Source organism: Mastigoproctus giganteus, chromosome 14, assembly GCF_048544385.1.
Source record: "Mastigoproctus giganteus isolate SK-2022 chromosome 14, ASM4854438v1, whole genome shotgun sequence".
NCBI lineage: Eukaryota > Metazoa > Arthropoda > Arachnida > Uropygi > Thelyphonidae > Mastigoproctus > Mastigoproctus giganteus.
Genome location: NC_143588.1, coordinates 25,628,049 through 25,650,071, shown reverse-complemented (window position 1 = coordinate 25,650,071; position 22,023 = coordinate 25,628,049). Strand labels below are relative to the sequence as shown.

The following is a 22,023-nucleotide window of genomic DNA, read 5'->3' as shown; positions in this document are numbered from 1 at the left end:
CACTGCTGTCAAGTTTTTTTCAGAAGTTGAACTTTTATCTGTTATGGACAATGTACGGTGTTTGCACTTTACACCACGAGAGGCACTTCCCTTATGCATTGGAACCATGGCTGGGGCTAAATGTGAGCAGGTTATAATAATAAATGCAGAAAAACAAGTGGGAATGGCTTGCCAGTGTTTACGAGTTCACGCCAACAGCTGATTAAAAAAAAAAAAAAAAAAAATTTTTTTAATTAGACAACCATATAAATGGGCACTTTCCATGGAAGGTGCACTTTCATTTCTTAGAAAATTTTTTAAAGCCCATAACTTAGTTTTTAAATTTATAATCCTCGTAAGTTTTTAGAATCTCATAACCACTATATATGTGGTAAAACTTTCCACCAACTAAGCGGATTACTATGAGGTGAGTGCTGAAAAATTAAGCTAAGCTATACCTATGATCTAGTCATTACATCACAGCACATAAGGACTCCTTAAAATATCAAGAGTCAAGTAACCCTTTGAACTGCCCCTGTCAATTTAAGAGAAGTGTTACATATCAATTGTGGCATGCAAATGGTTCTCCTTTAAATTGTACTTCCTCTGAATTCAAAAGATACACTCATTATTACAGCTAAGAGTTTGATTACCTCTTTTACTGTTGCTTTAAATATCATCTTTTCTTTATCTCCTCTTCTCTTCTTGTTCTTTTTTCTCTATCTTCTCTTCTTTCTTTTAATATAACTGGATTTTATTTGCCAATTTTCTTGACTTTTAAGTAAAATTTCTTTTCTAGATCTCTTTCAGTAATCATAAAATCATTTAACTCCCACATAGTTTTTAGTGTTAATCTAGCTTAGTGAACAGGCTTTGTTGTCGCTGGATTTTTCTAATATGAATGGAAAACAGTGTAACACTCTTTTTCCCCACATGTTCGGCTCCTCCGTAGCCAGGTGGGAAGGAGCAGCAGTGCATAGCACATGCTTCTTGATTAGACCGGGGTTCTTGATTAGATCGGGGAATGACCACCGCATATCCAGGAGCAATATGGCCTTAGTTGCTAATGCTCCTAAAAACCAAATAACAAACAAACCCCACATGTTCAAAATAAAATTATATTTAGTGGAAAAGGTATCCATATCTTTCAGATATACAATTAGAATCATTCAGTACTAGTCAAATATTTTGATTGTTATCATATAAAATGTACTGATGACTTAATTTCTGAAATAATTATGCCATTACTTTATACCAAAGCATTGTGTGTACAGATTTAATTTATATAATTAAACATAAAGGATGTTTTCTTTTCCATCAGGGCATTCTCGGCAAGGGCTAAAATGCAAAATGTGCAAAATGAACATCCACGTGGAGTGCCAGGATAAAGTTGGTAGATGCCAGGTAAGATTTTTGATTTTTCCCCCCATCATGCACTTCTACAACTCCCCAGTAAGAAAACAAAGTGCTGCTATGTGTGCTATTTATATAGGCTGATAACAGATATTTACAGAAATTATTGTACATTTGTAACAGTAAAATGAATCAGTGGTGTAAACTAGCTGAATTTGAATGTTCCCTTGGCAGTTCAGGAGAAGCCTGGGTTTAATTCTCAATGACCGGAGGAATTTCTAAAGTCCTTCAATTGAGACCTTAGTTAATTGATTTCAGGAGGGAGTGGAAATACCCCAATGAGTTATTCTGCTATTTTTAACATGGAGACTCTCCCATACAAGCACTTTTCCCAACATTCAAATATATAACTCTCTACCTCAGCTTACTGCTAGTGACTGCACAATAAACAGTATTCCTACTGATGATTCACTCCTTCCCCCATTCAACTTGGGATGGGACAACTAATGATGACATCGCAACACCACGGTCATATTTAACTTTCTGATAATGAAATAACTGTCTAATAAATGTCAGCTAATTACAAAAACAACTTGTGTATATCTTCCCCCCTCTGAACAAAGGAATTTTAAATTTGGTTTTGTGAACAATTTAAACTGGTTCCTTATGCCACTGAATTCTGAAAACAAATTATATAAGGTTTAGGAAAAGGATGAGAGTTTACAGTGAAAAGAGGAATAAAGGATTTCAGTAATGTGATCTGAGAAAGCATTCAATCAAGAGGTTTAAGATGTTAGGCTCTTAAGAAAAATGAAGAAAAATCACATAGATCATGTTACTTATAGTTTTTTTTGTCTCATCCTCTTTTCTAGAAAGTATTCTCTCCCATTTCTACCTTCAGATAAACAACAGATATGACATCTTCCAAAAATTGAAATGCATAAATTTAGATGATGATGACATTCTGACTTCTCTTTGTGTGGTCTCTTCCTTTCTGTGCCAATATTGATATCATTTCTCTTTACAGAGACCTTATGTTAAAACAATGCACAAAATCTCTTAACAGTGTCATTAAACTTCCTTTACCTAGCTAATTGCTTTAGTCATGGAACCTCTACCTATGAACAATATTTCTGGCTACCTGTGGGTCTGTGTGTCGGCCCCAATTTCAGTTTTTTTAACTAAACACATGTTAACTCCACACTTACAGACTCAAGATCAAATTATTTGCCAGGTATGCTGACTACGTTCTTATCACAGAACACAGACCTATCATCAAGTGCTTCCTAATAGATATTAATCATTTAACCCCAGCAGACTGTGGTATACCCTTGAGGTTTAGGCTGATAATGGAATTATTTTTTTCAATCTTACTATCAGAAATCAAAGCACATCTCTTTATACAGAAAATCTACACAGATCAGTGTATACACTATAATAACCCCCACCCCTAGCCATATGGTACAAGGAAGCCTCAGGCTTATGCTGTACCAGACAAAAATTACTGAGTCTGAGAGAGAGAGAGAGAGAGAGAGAGAGAGAGAGAGAGAGAAGAAGAAGAAGAATGATGATATTGGAAGTGGACTTCAAACATGAGCTCTGCTGTTTGTGCTAATCCTTCCATGCTAGGGGCTCCTCTTCAGTAATAAATGAGGTCATGCTGTCAATCCACCACCTTATCACATGGGAAACTGTATGATCGTGTCCTTATCCTTCCACAGCTCTTTAACTTGCAGAATTCAAAAAATTTAAGAAAGCTGATGTAATATAGTTAGGGAAGGACGTTATGTGGTTGTTTTCCATTAAGATTAATTTAATAAAATTAATTAATATACAACTAATTTAATACCACCTAATTTAATACCACCCATGTGAAATTAATAATATAGTTTATTAGGCTATTTGCCTAAACTATACATTAAGGTGACGTTTCAGGAATCTTACCAATACCCATCATCAGGCCATACTGTTAGGGGGAACCGAAATTTTTTTTCACAGAACAGCTATTTCTGTTTCCCCCCCCCCCCCCCCCAAAAGCATTTTTTTTTTTTTTTTTTTTTTTTTTTTTTTTTGCCAGTAAGATGCCCGAAATGTCACTTTAATGTATAGTAGTTTAGGCAAATAGCTTAATAAACTGTATTAATTTCATGTGGTATTAAATATAGTAATAATCATAATGGAAAACTGATGCAAGTTCCACCCCCCCACCTCATTCATTGTACTGCTGGACTAGTGTTCAGAATGTCCAGTAAACTCTCTACAATATTAGCAAGTTAAACAATGTAGGTGTCATTATTGATTTGAAGCAGAGCTGCCTGGCAAAATATGTTGGCTCAACCTTAGCTAGGTACACATACATGTCCCTATATGGTAATTGACAGTAAGAACAATCTCAAAGGCCATTACGCTTTTATTTTTAAATTTACCCCCCCCAACCACCTTTATGGCAACAGGTACACGCTTCAGTGAACTGCACTCCACAGAAATTGTACTTTTCTATGTTTTGAGAAGAAAAGTTTTACCAGTCAGGCTGCAAATAGGACATATGCTTATCATATATGGTTTGTATTCCATACTGAAGAATCTCCATGATGTCACACATACCGACCGGGCTAGCCAGGTGGGTAAAGTGCCTGCCTGGCAACCCAAAAGTCACGGGTTCAAATCCCGCCTCTGGCTTGGATCAGAGTAAAAATGCAAAAACTTTGGGAGGTGCATTATGGCCACAGAAGCCGATGTGCCAACAGCTAACAAAAAAAATGTCACACGTGCGGTACTAACAAAACAGTTAAAAAATATATTGACAGATTGCCAAATTTATAAAAAAAACAAAGGACCTTCACATCATTATAGAAGTAAAATCAATACCTGCAAAAATATCTCAGATGACAACAAACGTGTATCAAATATTTGTCTTCCTGAAGACAATCAACATCTACCATATTATTTAAATAATAATGATATATGCAAAATAAATAATTAACTTCATAAATGTGGATTCTGTTCCCACACAGAAAAAAAATAATATACTAAATGACTGCCGCATTATGATCTTTTGTCAATGCGCTAATAAACACCAAAACAACCAACCCTTGTGTATACTATTTCTATCTAGATGACTCTATAACACATTCTTATTCATAGTCTCCATGATTTGTTGTACCACTAAAGTTACACAATCCAAGTGAATTGCCACAATAATTATATATAATGGCTTATAATCATAATGGTATGATAAACTCCCTTGCCTTGTCCCTCAAAATAGCTGAATACATGTCATGTAGTGTCTTTATTGATTGTAAGCAGTCGCAAATAGTAAGAACAATATGAAGTAGGACAAGCATTTCTTATGAGATATTTTTGGTTTGATATCTGTTTTTTTTTTTTTTTTCCTTCATTTAACCAGCTTTTTACTCTCAGATCATACTACTGTTTATTGTCACAAATACAACTAAATGCTACTGACGCAGCACTGTTCACTAACTACTAGACATCTTTTTCCATTCCCAAAACATGCAGATGATAGAAACAGTTGTCTGGTGCTATCGACAGCCATTGACTTGTGCCCATTAGCTCATAGGATGAGTCAATGGATTCAGGTTGTCAACCCAAAAAAACTGTTCATCCATTTCTGTCAGCATCTTTAACCTCTACAGAGTTTTGTAACATAGAAGCATTCATCAAACATATTAAGCAACTTAAAACTGCTTTCCAGAAAAAGTTAAACATTTTAAGTCCTCTCAGTAACCTAGTGGGAAACAGATTGCTTCACTGTACTTACTTTGATTGTACAAAGATGTAATTGAGTCCAGGCTCAATTATGGCAGTACCAGTATAAAATTCAGCTTAGTCTAGAACTGCTTGCTGGCTTGATCCACTCCATTTGAATGCTTTCACATATCTCTGAAATACGAAGCCTACATGCTGAAGCACACGAACCTCTGCTGTCTGTGAAGTTGCAATATGTATTGAAAATGATGTTTACCTGAACACACAAATTGGTCAGTATTATTCACATTGTTAGATATTAATAAGCTTAAATTTGACAGTTGAGAACGTTATTCTGGAATAAGTTGCCCTCGCAAGGTAGTTGAGGCTGACAGTTTGAATAAATTCAAATAAATAAATAAGATCTTTATTGTACAGTTCACTGGTACACGCAGGTACCACGATCCTACAGTACCTTTCACGGCACCATGCCAGGGGTTAACAAGCGGCAGAGATAACCTCGCCGGAATTATAAAGATTAATTATAGGCAGATCATATTAAAAAAAAAAAAAAAGTACTCATAGCAGATAACAATGATTTGGAAGGAAAACTAATACAAAATAACAAAAATAATACAAATTGTGATAACAAAAGATTTTCCTCGAGTCCAGTTTTCTGAGAGTTTCTTTCCCAGCCATAACGATCCAATTGATCCCAGCCATCTGGGATCAATTGGTAGTTCTGGAGACCATGTGCAGATCTAGGGTGAGCCATCTATACGTTTTATCATCTATGATTTTAAATAAGTCAGCATCCAGGGATTGAACCAGATGGAGCTTCTGATAAGGGAGGAACCGATCTTTCAAATATAGCCTCGAAGGAAGAGCAAGAAGCTTGGGAGTGGAGCAGAGAGCGGTTGGGGAATCCGCCAGCACACGGTGTCCCAAACGTTGGGTGCTGAGACTCTCCCGGCAATCATTTTTACGGTGAAGATGAGTCTTCTCTCGTGCATTAATGCTGAAAACCTGGTTAAATTCAGCGCTTTGGCCATCGGTGTTGTGTGCTGCTGTGGTGGGAGATGACACTTCCAGGTTACCCACTTCAGATGCCACCTGGATAGTTATGTGTGAAGAAGGAAGCATATAATTTGTATTTTCTTATCTAATTGGGGTGGGTTTATTTTTTTTTTTTTTTTTTGCCAGTGGAGCAAAAGCCTGTGTCTTCTTTGCACTATATGGCAAACACTATTACTTTTACTCCACCACTGTGCATTGTTAAATTCAAAACAGGCAAAAAATAACTACCCAAAAAAATTATCTTATAACTGTATGCTGCTTGCTGCTGCTGTTGTCTACTCCTCCAACTACATTTCAATATACACTCAGATTGGACAAAGAAAGCAAAACTGAAATAGGAGAAGCCGCAACCCTTCATGATTCATTCACAAAATAAATACCAATTATATACACTCTTGAGCCAAAACACTAACTACACCTGTCTTCAGGAGTGGATACATCTCTCAGTTTTTCAGGCAGGACTAGCATCTCAGTAACCACAAGCTGTTCAAGGGCTGCCATAGTGAAGATGTGGGGGGAATGGTCCAAAGAGAGGGACACACAACCATTCAGTGTGCCAGGACAGAGAGACCACCACCACCACTGTGTGAATCAAGGTAAATGACAGTTGGCATGTACTCTCCAGGACACATGACAGCTCATGATCCCTTGATTAATGGCAGACTACAACCAGGGTGCATAGAGAAATACTTCAGAGCATGCCATCCAGCAGATTCTCTTTTGGATAGGCTTATGGAGTAGGTAACCTGTTAATGTGTCCATGTTGACTGACTGTCATTGACGGTTACCTGAAAAAAGCCCACACAAATTCTGCACAGAAAAAAAGCCCTCTGTCATAAATGCTCACACAGAAAATTGCTCATGTTATTTTTAGTTTACAAAAAACAAATTATTTCATATTTCAAAATGTAACAAAATATTGCATTTTGAAATAAAATATAAAAATAGAATATTTATATTCTATTTTAATATAAAATAGAATATAAATATTCTATTTTATATTAAAATCAAAAAGTTTTATATCAAAGATTATATTAAAATACATCATATAAAAGTAGAAATAAAATATATAAAATAGAATATTTATATTTAAATGTTTTTAAGGAAAATTACAGGAAATAAAATGCTCTGGTTTTATTGCAACTAACTTGCAATAAAACCAGAAAAAATAATTTATTTTTATAAATAAAACCTTTTATTTTATTTATAAAAATAAATTTTTTCTGTGTCTTACAAAGTGAACAGTCAACAGTTTTTTGGTTTTTTATCAACAAACAACTAATTCAGACATATTTCAGTGATTTATTTATTTGTCAAGGATTTGAATAGAATTTTCATTGCAAGTTAGCTGATCTCTGCAAGTATTTCAGTTTTGTCTTCTACTTGCTCATATTTCTGCAAAAAAGTGGCAATCAAGTCATGCAGTCATCGCATCTTCTCTTTTTCACCTCTATACAAACCTGCCTGTGCATTAGCCAGTGTCAATATGTGGCAAGCCAGGTCCTACTTCAGTCCATTGAACAAAAACCACACACTGGGATGACTGCAATGGAATAGGGAATTAAGTGCATTGTGAAATCCCTCACAGCAGTTTTGTAGTTTTAGGCGACCGTTCAAGAGCTGCATCGTGATGATTCCATATTCTTATTGGAAACTGGGGATCTCTACCTGCTGCACCCTCAATTGTCATTCAGTTATGAAGACAAGATGGCAGCATAGTACAACAACAACAACCGAACATTGTCAACGTTGGCTTCTGCCTCAAAAAGCAGAAGCCAACGTTGCCAGAAGCAAAATGAGGCAATGCGGGAGAGTAATTAGTTCTACTCCTCTCAATGTGATGGAAAATGTGTTGTTGTTATTATTATTATTAGCTATATGGTACAAGGAAGCCTGAGACTTATGCTGCACTATCAAAAAAAAAAAAAAAAAATCCTAAGTTACCCTGAGAGAGAGAGAGAGAGAGTGAGTGAGTGAGTGTCAAAAGTAGAAGGGAATCACCAAAAAAGAGAAGAATGATGCAGCTCAGGACCCTGGGTGTGCCAAGCCCATACTCACCAAATGTGAGCCCCTGGATGTTGTAAGAGTTGAGTAACGATGGACTGGCTCATATGCTCAAATAATCATCCCTTGCATGAAATCTTCTCAATCACAGAAAAGATGGTCATTTGCCTAATCCAACAACAAATTTTGACATTCCTGAGAAGTACTGTCAACTGATACTTGATTCAGGTGTGGATGATCCAAACAGAATTCTGGTTTTAGGTGATAATGAACTCTTGGTTGAATTGAACAAAGATGCAATCTATGGAGATGGCACCTTTGATAAAGTTCCAAACATGTTTTACCAACTGTATACATGGCATGTCAAGGTGAGTAACTATCTGCTATGCGTTTACATTTTGTTACAGAAAAATAACTTGGATACCTGTAATAGAGTGTTTGAAATCATGAAGCTGTTGGTTCCAAATATGTTGCCTCAAAAGGTTTTAGTAGATTTTGAGAAGGCTTGCATGAATGCAGTGAGGATTGCCTTACCACACACTGAGGTCAAAGGGTTCTATTTCTGTCAGAGTCTCATCAGGAAACTCAGCAATGTTGGCTTGAAGACTGAATTTGAAACTGATATACAACTCAAACTAAAGTCCCTTGCTGCATTAATCTTTGTATTAGTCCATGATGTGAGGAGTATCTTTGAGCTTGCTGCAACATTTCCAGACGAAGATAGCTGTAATGATGAGGTGTTCACGTACTTCTTTTCAACATACATTGAAGATGTAGCAGGCAACCATTCGAGCTGCATCATGATGATTCTATAAGAATATGGAATCATCATGATGCAGCTCTTGAATGGTTGCCTAAAACTACAAACTGCTGTGAGGGATTTCACAATGCACTTAATTCCCTATTCCACTGCAGTCATCCCAGCTCATGGTTTTTGTTTGATGGACTGAAGACGGACCTGACTTGCCACAGATTGATACTGGCTAATGCACAAGCAGGTCTGTCTAGAGGTGTAAAAGAGAAAATATGTTGCACTGCATGACTTGGTTGCCACTTTTGTGCAAGAATATGAGCAGGTATAAGGCAAATTGAAATACTTGCACAGATTGGCTAACTTACAGTAATGAAAATTCTATTCAAATCCTTGACAAATAAATCACTGAAATATGTCTGAATTAGTTGTTTGTTGATAAAAAAACAAAAACTGTTGACTGTTCACTTTGTAAGACAGAGAAAAAAATAATTTATTTTTATAAATAAAATAAAGTGCTTTAGTTGCAATAAAACCAGAGGATTTTATCTCCTGTAATTTCCCTTACAAACATTTACATCCAAATATTCTATTTTATACTAAAATCAAAAGTTATATTAAAATACATTGTATGGAAGTAGAAATAAAATATATAAATTCAACATTTTGTTCCATTTTTAAATATGAAATAATTTATTTTTTGTAAACTAAAAATGATGTGAGAAATTTTCTGTGTGGGTATTTTTCTTGTGAGCACTTATGGCAGTGGGTTTTTTCTGTGCAGAATTTTCATGTGGGCTTTTTTCATGTGTGCATTTATCTAGTCACAGTCATTGAGACCTCGTCTATTTGTCAGACCAGGTGACTCTTTTCCAGTTATCCAATGTCCAGGAATGTCACTCCAGTTGCTGATCAGTTGAATCAAGGTGCCAGCTGCATCTTGCCAACAGTTGGGTGTGTATTTTGCAGAGAGTGGGTAAGCATCTCCCAATAGACTTCATGGTTGGATGAAACCAGACTGGCAGTGATTGTATAATGGTCTGGGGGATTCTTGTTTACATCACTGATTCCCCTCATTCCCATTGAAAACAACCCTACCTTGGGTTGTTTTCAATGGGAAAGAGGGAATGAGTATTGTTTCGGACCATGTTTTGCTCTACATAGTGACTTTGTATCCAGATGGCACTGGATTCTTTCAACAAGATAATGCCCTGCGTCACAAGGTCTGTATTGTACGGGAATGGTTCAAGGATCATGTCAGAGCATTTTGTGTGCTTTCCTGGCTGCCAAATTTCCCAGCATCAATCCCATTGAACGTTTGTAAGATGCAGTGAAACTCAGCATCCCACAAATGTTGGGATGCTGGATTGCACTCCAGCCTACACCCCAGTGCTTTGCTCTATTGCTGAACTCAAATGTTCTGATATTCAGATGGGTTTAGGATACCTGAAGATGCCTTTGGAAGTCTTGTGGAGTTAATGGCATGCCAAGTGTGCAAGTGTTTATTGTACTGAAAGGCGACACATGTTATTAGATAGATGGTCATAATTTTTTGCCTTGTGGATTCTTCTGGACATCACTGATTCTCCTCATCCCGCTTCAGATGAGTTTATATATATATATACACACACACACACACACACACAGGGTATCTCAAAAATATTGGTACAAACGTTTAGGGGAGGTAGGTAACATCTAAAGGAATGTGAATCGCATAGGAAATGTCACCATAAGTCGGTAGATGGCACTGTTCATCAGTTCGCGAGAGGGAAAATTTCTGATTTACTCATTCAAGCAGTATTCGCCGCACGAAGAGCATGCATCGATATACGAACTGTGGGCTGGCAGACATGCATCTAGTGTATGGATTAGCAGAGGACAATGGACGAGCCGCTCAACGAATTTACCGGACCACCGTTTGTGCGTGTGCATCAAAATTTGTGCGATTATGGATCATTTAGAGGTAACAGGAGTAGTGCGGGCAGACCATGTTCGACGCGAACTCCCACCATGGAAAAAAGTGTGTTGAATGCCATCCAGAATAATCCTACTACCAGCACACGTGCCGTTGCCTCCGCCTTAAGAGTGTCTCGTTGCAGTGTACAGCATGTCTGGCCCAATGATTCCTTACACCCCTTTCATCTCCAAAGGGTTTAGCTATGCTCCCCCAAGATCTTCATGCACGTGTGGCTTTTGCACAGTGGTTTCTCCAAGAAAATTCAGCCTATGTTTCTCTAAAACATAGGCTGAATTTTCCAGCCTATGTTTTGGTCAAGGATGAGGCTTATTTCACTTGGGAAGGCTTATTCAATCAGCACAATGCTCATGTGTGGGCGTACGCCAACCCACACGGTGTGTGCCCCCATGCGGCACAACATCGCTTCGCAATAAATGTGTGGGCAGGTATGGTCAGTGACTGTTTAGTCGGCTCATACCTGTTACCATCCCGCATGAACCTCGCTAAATATCGGATCTTTCTTGAACAAATTCTAGCAGGGTTATTTGATGATGTTCCAGCAAATGCGAGATGCAACATTTGATTTCAACATGACGGGGCGCCTGCCCATTATGCAAGGTGTGTTCATGACCATTTGAACAGGCGTTTTGGGCGTCAAAGGATTGGCCATGGTGGACCCGTTCACCATGGCCAATCCTTTGGCCATGGTGTTCCCCAGCTCTCTTTCCTCTTCTTGACTGGTTTGTTTCTGGTAATCCCTACAACAATGATCATTATCCAGTTGTGTGCCACCTACTAGCAAATGACTTACCGCAATCTGTAAGAGATACAAAATGGAAATTTTGCGAAGCAAACTGGGAAAAATACCAATGTGCTGCTTCTTTAGATAAGAAAACTATGACATTCTGATATCAATAATGCTGTTACTTATGTCACAAATCAAATAATCTCTGCAGCAAATATTGCAATACCGAAGACAGCTAACCAGTTCCATAAACACTACAAGCAGTGGTGGAATGAAGAATACTTGGAAGCAAAGAAAGAAAAAAATAAGGCTGGAATCAATTCAGAAAGTTCCCCACACCATTAATCTCAAAATATAAAAAAGCCAGAGCAAAAGCAAGTTTTATATATGCCGGAAATCTCATAAAGAGTCCTGGATAGCTTTTGCAAGCAAAATTAATAGACATATGGACACCTGAATTATTTGGAATAAAATTAGACAAATTTTAGGCAAATATACAACTGTCCTAAACCGATCATAAGCCGGAAGGGTCGTGACATAACTGAACCAGAAAAAAATCGCAAATCTACTAGGAGAAACATTCGAGGAATTGTCAACAACATCATACAGCCCAATCTTTGAAACGTATAAAGCTCAAATCAAAAAATACAAAATTAATTTCCATGCAGCTCATGAGATTTCATACAACCAACCCTTTACTATAAATGAATTGCTTAAAACCCTAGCCAAATCTAAGCAAAATGCAGCAGGTCTGGATGGAATCCACTATCAAATGATTAACTTCACTAAAAATTCTTTATGCATGCTCTTACTGCTATATAATAGGATATACCTTGAGGATACATATCCAGCCTCTTAGGGGCTTAGAGGGGAACAGGTATCCTGTGTTGTCAGACACTCGGTCTAAAACACTGATGGATCCAATATCTTTCTATTACAGAAGATTTAGGAGAAGTCTGGTTGGCCTGCCTCCCTAAAATCCACTCATGCACACCTTCTCGATGGTAAGCCCTGTTACGTCACTTAGGTGGCAATGAACTTGTAGAGTGGTTCTCTTCAAGACGCCTGGTCAGCGTGAAGAGGAAAAGACCAAACCCTCCAGCATATGACAGCACGACAAAACAAATGGGCCTCAGTCCCCAGCGGCTTTCACTCCCCCTCTTATGGCAGCGAGAGGATCAGAGTGGAAGCAGAGGGTGCTAAGAATCTCTGGGTATGACCCGGCTGCCGTGCATGGAAACTGAACTTGGCCTGTTACAACATAAGATCACTCATTGGTGAAGACCGGATATTAGAGCTGGAAAAGGAATTAGAAAATGTGAATTGGAATATAGTAGTAGTAGTGGCATGTCATGCAAGAAAGCAAATGTATGAGCTTATGCAGCATCAGCCAAAAAAAAAAAAAATCACACCATTCCCTCCAAATGCCTGTCCAGTTCCTCCTTAAATTTATTCAACCTATCAACTTCCACAACGACAGATGGAACTTTGTTCCAGCAATTAACCACCCGCTGGCTAAAGGCAAATTTCCGCACATCTATTCTACATATGTCCTTTCGTAATTTGAATTTATGCCTCCTTAAGTTCGTAATCTGAACAAGTGGAAGGATCCCATCAGAATTCAGCATGCTGAACCCATTCAAGGCCTTAAACACCTCAGTCAGATCACCGCGCAGGTGCCTAGTCTCCAGCCACTGCAATTTGCAGAACTTAAGCCTCTCTTGATAAGAGGATCCCTTCATTCCCCTCACCAATCTTGTTGCCCTTCTCTGTACACGCTCAAGTAAATCTACATCCTTCCTAAAATGAGGCCTCCAGACCTGTACGCAGTACTCAAGGTGTGGCCTGACCATTGCCTTATACAGAGGGATAATCACCTCCTTTTCCCTGCTAGCAAAATTCCTATATATCATTGACAAAACCCCATGACCTGCCCTGGCAGCCTGTCTGCATTGCTCAGAAAACTTCATATCTGCCTGCACAATCACTCCCAGGTCTTTTTCATTTTCTACCACCTTAAGCATAGTACCACACAGTTGGTACGTTTCTTTGGGGTTACTTCTACCCATATGCAGTACTTTGCATTTGTCAAGGTTAAACTTCAGTTGCCACTTCTTAGCCCATCTGCCCAAATTATCTAGATCCTGTTGCAGTAAAACACTGCCATTACTGTCATTAACAACCCTGCCAACCTTTGTATCATCTGCAAACTTCAACATTAAGCCTGATATACCTTCATCAATATCATTGATAAATATACAAAACAACAGTGGACCAAACACCGAACCCTGTGGGACTCCACTAATAACATTAGTCCAAAAAGAGCAGCACCCATTGATTACCACCCTCTGTCTTCTCGCACTTAACCATCCTTTTATCCATTGTAGCAACTTACCCTTAATACCATTCTGCTCCAATTTGTACAATAGTCTTCCATGCGCAACAGTGTCAGAAGCTTTCCTGAAATCCAAATATATGATATCAAAATATCAAAATTATTTTTTGCATCCAGTTCCTTTGTAACCACATCATTATATCCTATCAAATTTGTCAGACAAGACTTTCCCTTAACAAACCCATGCTGTGTCTGAATTATTGCTGCAGTCCTGTCTAGATGATACTGCAACGTATCTTTAACCAGTGACTCCATTATTTTACCCAGAACAGAAGTTAAACTAACTGGTCTGTAATTACTCGTGTCACCCTTCGATCCCTCTTTGTGAATTGGGGATACATTTGCACATCTCCAGTCCGTGGTATCATTCGTTTGGCTGAAACAAGAAGAAGAAATGAATCACTTATAAGTTTATCAAGTGGAAATCTGCTGTACACCAATGGAAACAGTGAAAGGGTTGAAGATGGAGTTGGGTTTCTGGTCCATAAAGATTTAAAAACATTTTGGAATTCAAAAGTACATCACCAAGGGTGTCAAGACTAACACTCAAGATTTCTAAGAGGTACAAGCTAAAGGTTATAATGATTTATGCACCAACATCGAGCCATGATGATGAAGAGGTTGAAGAAATGTACACCGAAATTGAGAGTCTTATAGATGAGCAGAAAACCCACTACACTATTATTATGGGGGACTTCAATGCTAAGGTTGGAAAAAGACAAAACAGCCAAGAAAGGGGAACTATAGGAAATTTTGGAATTGGTGAAAGAAATGAAAGAGGCAAAAGACTTGTGGAATTTGCAGAATCTCAAGGATTGTCAGTAATGAACCTTTTTTTTTCAAGAAAAGGGTGAACAGAAAGTGGACATGAAATCGACTTCATCCTAACTAACAGAAGATATATTGTCAATGATGTTACCGTCCTTAATAAGGTAAATGTTGGAAGTGATCACAGAATGGTAAAATGTACACTTGATATAGATGTAGGAAAGGAAAGCAATAAACTGACTCGATAAATAATACAAACGTCTTTGATATAACAGAACTTTTTTGAAGAAAAGTCTTGAAAAAAGGAGAAAAAGCAGTATGTACTGGAACTTAAGAACAAGTTTGAGCTTCTACAGACTGCTCAGGACCAAGATTATTGACGAGGAATATTACAACTTTCTGAAAGTTGATAAAGCCCAAGAAACCTATAGGGAAAAAGAAATCCAAAGAAGAAGAAAAAATTAGCCAAGAAATACTTGTTATGATGAACTGAAAGCGAAAAATTAAGAGCAAGATAAACACTGACAAGGAAAAAATTGAGTATACTGAATTATGCAAAGCCATTAGAAAGAGACATAAGAAGAAGATTTAACACAAGAAAAGTAGAACAAGCATTAAGGGAAAACAAAGGATTTAAATCAACAGCCATGAGCAGTAATACAGAAAGACAAATGATACTGAAACTGAAGAATAGCAATGGTGTACTTATGAACAGCAGAGAAGGCATAATTCAAATAGCAGAAGACTACTATAGAGAATTATACAAGGAGCGAGGGAATGATGCAAGCAGTGGGGAAGATGGATTGCAAATTAGCAACACATACAGCGTACCCGATATTCTTCCTGATGAGGTAGAACATGCATTGAAGAAAATGAAGAATCAGAAAGCCCCGGGGGAAGATGAAGTTACTGTAGAGTTGTTAAAATTGGGAGGAAGAGACATAACACAAAAACTGGCAAGGCTCTTCAAAAAAGTGCATTAGAAAAGGTGTGACACCTAAGGAGTGGAATAATGCAATCATAGTTTTGCTGCAGAAAAGTGGAAATTATAGACCAATTAGCTTGTTATCCCACATCTACAAGTTGTTCACAAGGATCATTACTAACGGATTAGAAAGAATACTTGATGAGAATCAACCGAAAGAGCAAGCTGGCTTTAGGATAGGATTCTCAACTACGGATCACCTTCACGTAATATCACAGCTAATGGAGAAAGCAAATGAATATCAAACACCATTATGCCTGGCATTTGTGGATTATGAAAAAGCATTTGACTCCATACAACAGAAGGCAATGTTTCGGGCAGTGCAACGACTAGGCATAGATACCCCACATATTATGATTTTGAAGAAAATATATGAGAATGCTACCTCCTTTATAAGACTATACAAAGACAGTAGGAAATTATTTAAAATTGAGAAAAATGAGTTCGACAAGGAGACAATATCTCCGAAGCTGTTTACTGCTGCCCTTGAGGAAGATTAGATTGGTCGCAGAAAGGAGTCAGTGTGAACGGAGAGTACCTAAACCACTTACGATTTGCAGATGACATTGCGGTCATAAGCCACGATCCCAAAGAATTAGAGGGAAATCTTAATCAGTTATGCAGAGTTAGTAAGGATTTTGGACTAAAGATGAATATGGCTAAAGCAAAAGTAATGATGAACAAGTATGCCACGGAAAGGGAAATAATGATTGAAGGAGCAGCAGTAATTGAAAAGGTGGAGTCATATATATACTTATCTGGGACAAGTTATTAGCTGTAATAATGATAAATGGCTGGAAGTCAAGAGAAGAATAAATTTTGGATGGATAGCATTCAGGAAATATAGTCACATACTGAGGAGCAATATCCGAATTTGTCTGGAACGTAAAGTAATGAACCAATGTATAACTCCCCACCATGACTTATGGAAGTGAAACTTGGGCACTCACCAAAATAATGGAAGAGAAGCTGAGAACTACACAGTGAAGAATGGAACAAATTATATTGTTAATCAAACTGTTAGATGAGAAGAGAAACACATGGATTAGGCAGCAAACTCAAGTAAAGGACATTCTTATCAAAACCAAAGAACTAATATGGTCTTGGGCAGGACACATAGCTCGAAGACATGATGACAGATGGACTAAGAAAATAACAGAGGAGCTAGAAGAAAACCTGGAAGACAAAGGCAGAGATGGATAGATGAAATTCATGAGGTTGTGGGTAGTAAATGGATGGCCAGTGCTCAAAACAGAAGGAACTGGAAAATTGCTAGAAAGGCCTTCATTCTGCAGTGGATTGAAAATGGCTGATGATGATCCAACCTCTTGGCGACAATTGTTTGTACTGGCCTTTCCAAAACCTGGGAAGGGCCACTCAAATCCATATAATTATCGCCACATTGTCCTCACTAGCTGTCTAGGGAAACCTTAAAAAAAAATGTTGAATAATTGGTTAACATGGTTTCTTGACTTCCATAACCTCCTTAGTCCTAGCCAATACGGTTCTCAGAAAAACAGAATAGACATAATGACAAAAGCCTAATCAAACATATGCAATGCTTTTCTCTGAAACGAACACCCGGTAATGATATGCCTTGATATTGAAAAGGCGTTCAATACTACCTGGAGATATGGTATCCTTCATGAATTGCGAAATTAGGACTTCGAGGCCATCTACCAAAGTTCTTTCCCCATTAATGTCTAAAACAACTTTTCAAGTCCGCTACCATCATATTCTGTCTCTAATATACAGTCAAGAACAGGGGGTTCCCCCAAGGCTCAGTCCTCCGTGCAACCCTTTTTGCTATCAAAATCAACCCTATAACAGAAGTTATGCCAGCAACAGTATAAACCTACCTATATAGTGCTGAATTGTTTGCAATAAGTCTCACCCTAGATAACATTGCCAAAACTTCTCTTGTAAAAAGTATCATTTTCACAGACTCATTAAGTGCAATATTGCACTTAATGAGTCATCCATTTCATCCGTATGTAAGAAAAATTCTTTCCTTCTTATCACCTCTTAGGAAAAAAAAACAGAGTCAGATTCACTTGGATTCCTGGACATTCTGGAATACTCAGCAATGAACTTGTGGATGATGCTGCAAAACATCTGTCAAATGAAAATTCACACTTGCATAAAATTCCGCTCAGTGATTTTAAAAACATCAATCGAAAAGCCTCTGAAAATATATGGACCCTGAATTGGAAATCTCAAAAAAACAATAAATTATACCAAATAAAACAACAGCAGAAATCCTTCATGTCTGAATAAAGTTTTCATTCAGACATGAAGAGGTTATCCTCGCTCAGCTTTGCATCGGCCACACACATTTAACACACTCCTAATGAAAGACAATCCCCCCACAGTGCCCTCAGTGTCTCACCACACTAACAGAGAAGCTCATCATCATAGAATGTCTGTGATACCAAATTGCTTTCAAATCGCATTTAAATGAGCCATTAAGCCTTGAGCTCATTATGGGAGAAAAATCAAACATCAGTGAACTCTTTTCATGAAAAGAGTTCATTGACGTCAAGTTACAGTCAGTCCTCGTATAACACGTATTTACACTACACAAATTCGAATATGTCAAATCAGTAACAGCATAACAGGAAATAACAAAACTTGAACAGGCACAATATAGCCGGAGCTGCTCTTGCACCATTAAACTCCAAACAACAACAGACTCTAACCCTAGTTTCACTATTTCAGGGTGATTTTTAGATCTTCTTTGGTAGCCACTTCCAGTATAACTCCATTGTTCCTTAATTTTCTTAAGTTATTCACTTTTATATCTTTTAGTTGAGGCTTTAAAATTGTCATAACTGTTTCTCTAACAGCTTCACTTGTCTTTCGGTTTCAATTCTCCTTAGGTTTTAATATGATAATGTGTTTTTTTTTTTTTTTCTTTGTAGTGTACCTTGATTTGATTTTGTCATTTCATTTTTTGTACTATCCTTAGCCACTTGTGCATGGTGCATGGTGTTTATTTGCTGATATCTATCCTTCTCCTCTGTAGTGACTTCTAACTTTGTTTTCTATATTCACTTTTAGCATTAGCATTAGTAGAGGCATACGATGCAAGAAAACAAGCTTATGTAACATCAGCCAAAAAAAAAAGGTTTCGATTTCACCCCTCCATTCGTTCGAAATACCTGTCCAGCTCAGCCTTAAATTTATTTAGGCTATCAACTTCCACAACAAAAGATGGAAGTCTGTTCGCTGGCTAAAGGCAAATTTCTGAACATCTATCCTACAACTGTCTTTCCTCAATTTGAATTTATGCCCTCTCAGGTGATTATTCTGAGCAAGCAGAAGAATCCCATCAGCATTGAGCATGCTCAAACCATTGAAGGCTTCATACACTTAAATCAGATGACCTCGTTGGTGCCTAGTCTCCAAACACTAATCTGGAAAACTTAAGCCTTTCTTTGTAAGAGCAACCCTTTTGTTCCATTCACTAATCTTTTTGCCCTTCTCTGTACTCGTTCCAACAGCTCTACATTCATTTCTTAAAATGAGGCCTCCAGACCTGTATACAGTGCTCACAGTGTGGCCGGACCATTTCTTTATGGTCAGGCCACACCTCCTTATCCCTGCTAGATAGGGGATAATCACCTCCTTATCCCTGCTAGAAAAATTCCTGTATATCATTGACAAGACACCATGAGCTACTCTTGCAGACCATCTGCACTGCTCAGAAAACTTCATATCTGCCTGCACAATTACCCTCAGGTCCATTTCATTCTCTACCACTGTCAGTGTAATACCCCAGAGTTGATACGTTACTCTGGGGTTACTGCTTCCCAAATGAAGTACAGTCCGTCCTCGTATAACACGTGTTTACACTACACGAATTCGATCATGCACGATTTATAAATAGGGGAACGACATCGTATATAACACAAACCGAATTTGCTTAGGCACGATTCACCTTTGTGTTTACAAGAAATGGTAGTCTAACACGGAATCACCCCAACTGAATGCAACACGATAGGAATGAAGAGAAGATTCTGAAAATGTATTTGTTTTTTTATATCAGTGAAGGGGAAACACATTTCACCATAATAAGGTATTATTGCAAATGCAATTAGATCGACTTTATTACCAGTTTATAACAGATTACACTGGCAGAAACGCAACTGGAAATTGTTCTTATTGTTTTATGCTAGTAACCCCCAGAAATGCGCTTTAGTAAAATGTGAGGTGTTAATAGTGTATCTCTGCCTTTACGGTGTTGTATATTCAGTTGCTACACACACGCAGCTTTGTTTGTGTATCAAGCGTGCCTCCTCGTTTTGTAATTGTGCTTTATTCCCTTAAAAGGTGTGAAAAGGAAGCATCCTGGTGAAGACACTAATTTATGAGTGTCTTCACCAGGATTCAGAGAGAAAAAGAAAAGCCATATCGATAAACAGAGGTGGACTGGGTCAAATTCTTACCCAGCAAAATTTGTAGCGGCCTCATACTATGGTTTATGGCAAAAATCACACTGACTCTGGCCCACAGGGGTTTAACCAGTAAGGCTTATGGCCAGTCCACCTCTGTCGATAGAGAAAAAATATGAAATTGTGAAACCCTTTGAGCGAAATGAAAGACCATGTGATATTGCACGTGCTACAGGCCTAAATGAGGCAACGCCGAGAATTAGAAAGATGCATAAAAACAACTTTCATAGCAGGAACAACTCAAAGTATAATTAAAATCCATTAGATCAAGACACAAAGAATTGGAAGAGATGGAACGGCTGTCATCTGTTTGGATAGAAAATCAAACAAAAAACAAGTTTGCTTACGATAGAAGCAAAAGCATTAGCAATATTTTATTACGATAATTTATTGTGTCTGGTAATGTTGTGGTTACACATGTGTGTTCAATCTTGGGTGGTTGGCACCTAACCCTATTTTTCCCATAGGGCTTGTTTATATTGCATGGGGGTTTCTAGGAACACAACTATCGTGCTATACAAGGACTGACTGTATTTGCCACCTCTTAGCCCATCTGCTCAACTTTTCTAGATCCTGTTGCAGCAGCGTACTGTCATTAGTGTCATTAACAACCCTGCCAACCTTCATATTATCTGCAAACTTTGGACATGAAGCCCGATATACCATCATCAATATCATTATAAATACAGAAAACAACAATGGACCCAACACTGAACCCAGAAGGACTCGACTAAAAATGTTAGTGCACGAAGAGCAGTGTCCATTGATTACCACTCTGTCTTCTCCCACTCAACCATCCCTTTATCCATAGCAGCAATTTGCCTCCCATGCCGCACTGCTCCAATTTGTGCAGCAGTCTTCCATGTGCAACAGTAACAAAAGCCTTTCTAAGATACAAATATATGATATCAAAGTTATTCCCTGCATCCAGTTGCTTTGTGACCACATCATAGTAGCCAATCAAATTGGTCAGACGACTGCCCCTTAACAAAACCATGCTGTGTCCAAGCTATAACCGAGGTGTTGTCTAGATGATCCTGCAGTGCTTCTTTAACCAGTGCCTCCGTTAATTTCTCTGGAACAGAAGTTAAACTAACAGGTTAATTACTTGTGTCGCTCTTTGATCCTCCTTTGTGAATTGGGGTCACATTTGCACATCTCCAGTCCATGAGTACCTCTCTTGAGTTAAGTAAGCTCTCATAATTATCACACCATTCCCTCCGAATGCCTGTCCAGTTTCTCCTTAAATTTATTTAACCTATCAACTTCCACAATTACAGATGGAAGTTTGTTCCAGCAATTAACCACCCGCTGGCTAAAGGCAAATTTCTGCACATCTATTCTACACCTGTCTTTTCTTAATTTGAATTTATGCCCCCTTAGGTTCATAATCTGAACAAATGGAAGGAACCCATCAGAATTCAGTGTGCTCAACCCATTAAAGGCCTTATACACCTCAATCAGATCACCGCGCAGGTGCCTAGTCTCCAGCCACTGCAGTTTACAGAACTTAAGCCTCTCTTGGTAAGAGGAGATCTTCATTCCCCTCGCCAATCTTGTTGCCCTTCTCTGTACGCACAAAGCAAATCTACATCCTTCCTAAAATGAGGCCTCCAGACCTATACGCAGTACTCAAGGCATGGCCTGATCATTGCCTTATACAGAGGGACAATCACCTCCTTTTCCCTGCTAGCAAAATTCCTATATATCATTGACAAAACCCCATGACCTGCCCTGGCAGCCTCTCTGCATTGCTCAGAAAACTTCATATCTGAATGAACAATTACTCCCAGGTCTTTTTCATTTTCTGCCACCTTAAGTGTAGTACCACACAGTTGGTACGTTTC

At 38.2% G+C, this 22,023-nt stretch overlaps 1 protein-coding gene across 2 annotated transcripts in view; it reads left to right on the top strand.

Moving 5' to 3' along the window:
- Nucleotides 1-22,023, top strand: part of Stacl (SH3 and cysteine-rich domain-containing protein) — an 876,542-nt gene that overhangs the window by 534,377 nt on the left and 320,142 nt on the right. For both annotated transcript variants that reach the window (XM_090388808.1, XM_090388807.1), the window contains exon 12: nucleotides 1,301-1,383. In XM_090388808.1, coding sequence (XP_090244934.1) covers nucleotides 1,301-1,383 — 83 coding nt within the window. The remainder of the gene's footprint in view (nucleotides 1-1,300; nucleotides 1,384-22,023) is intronic.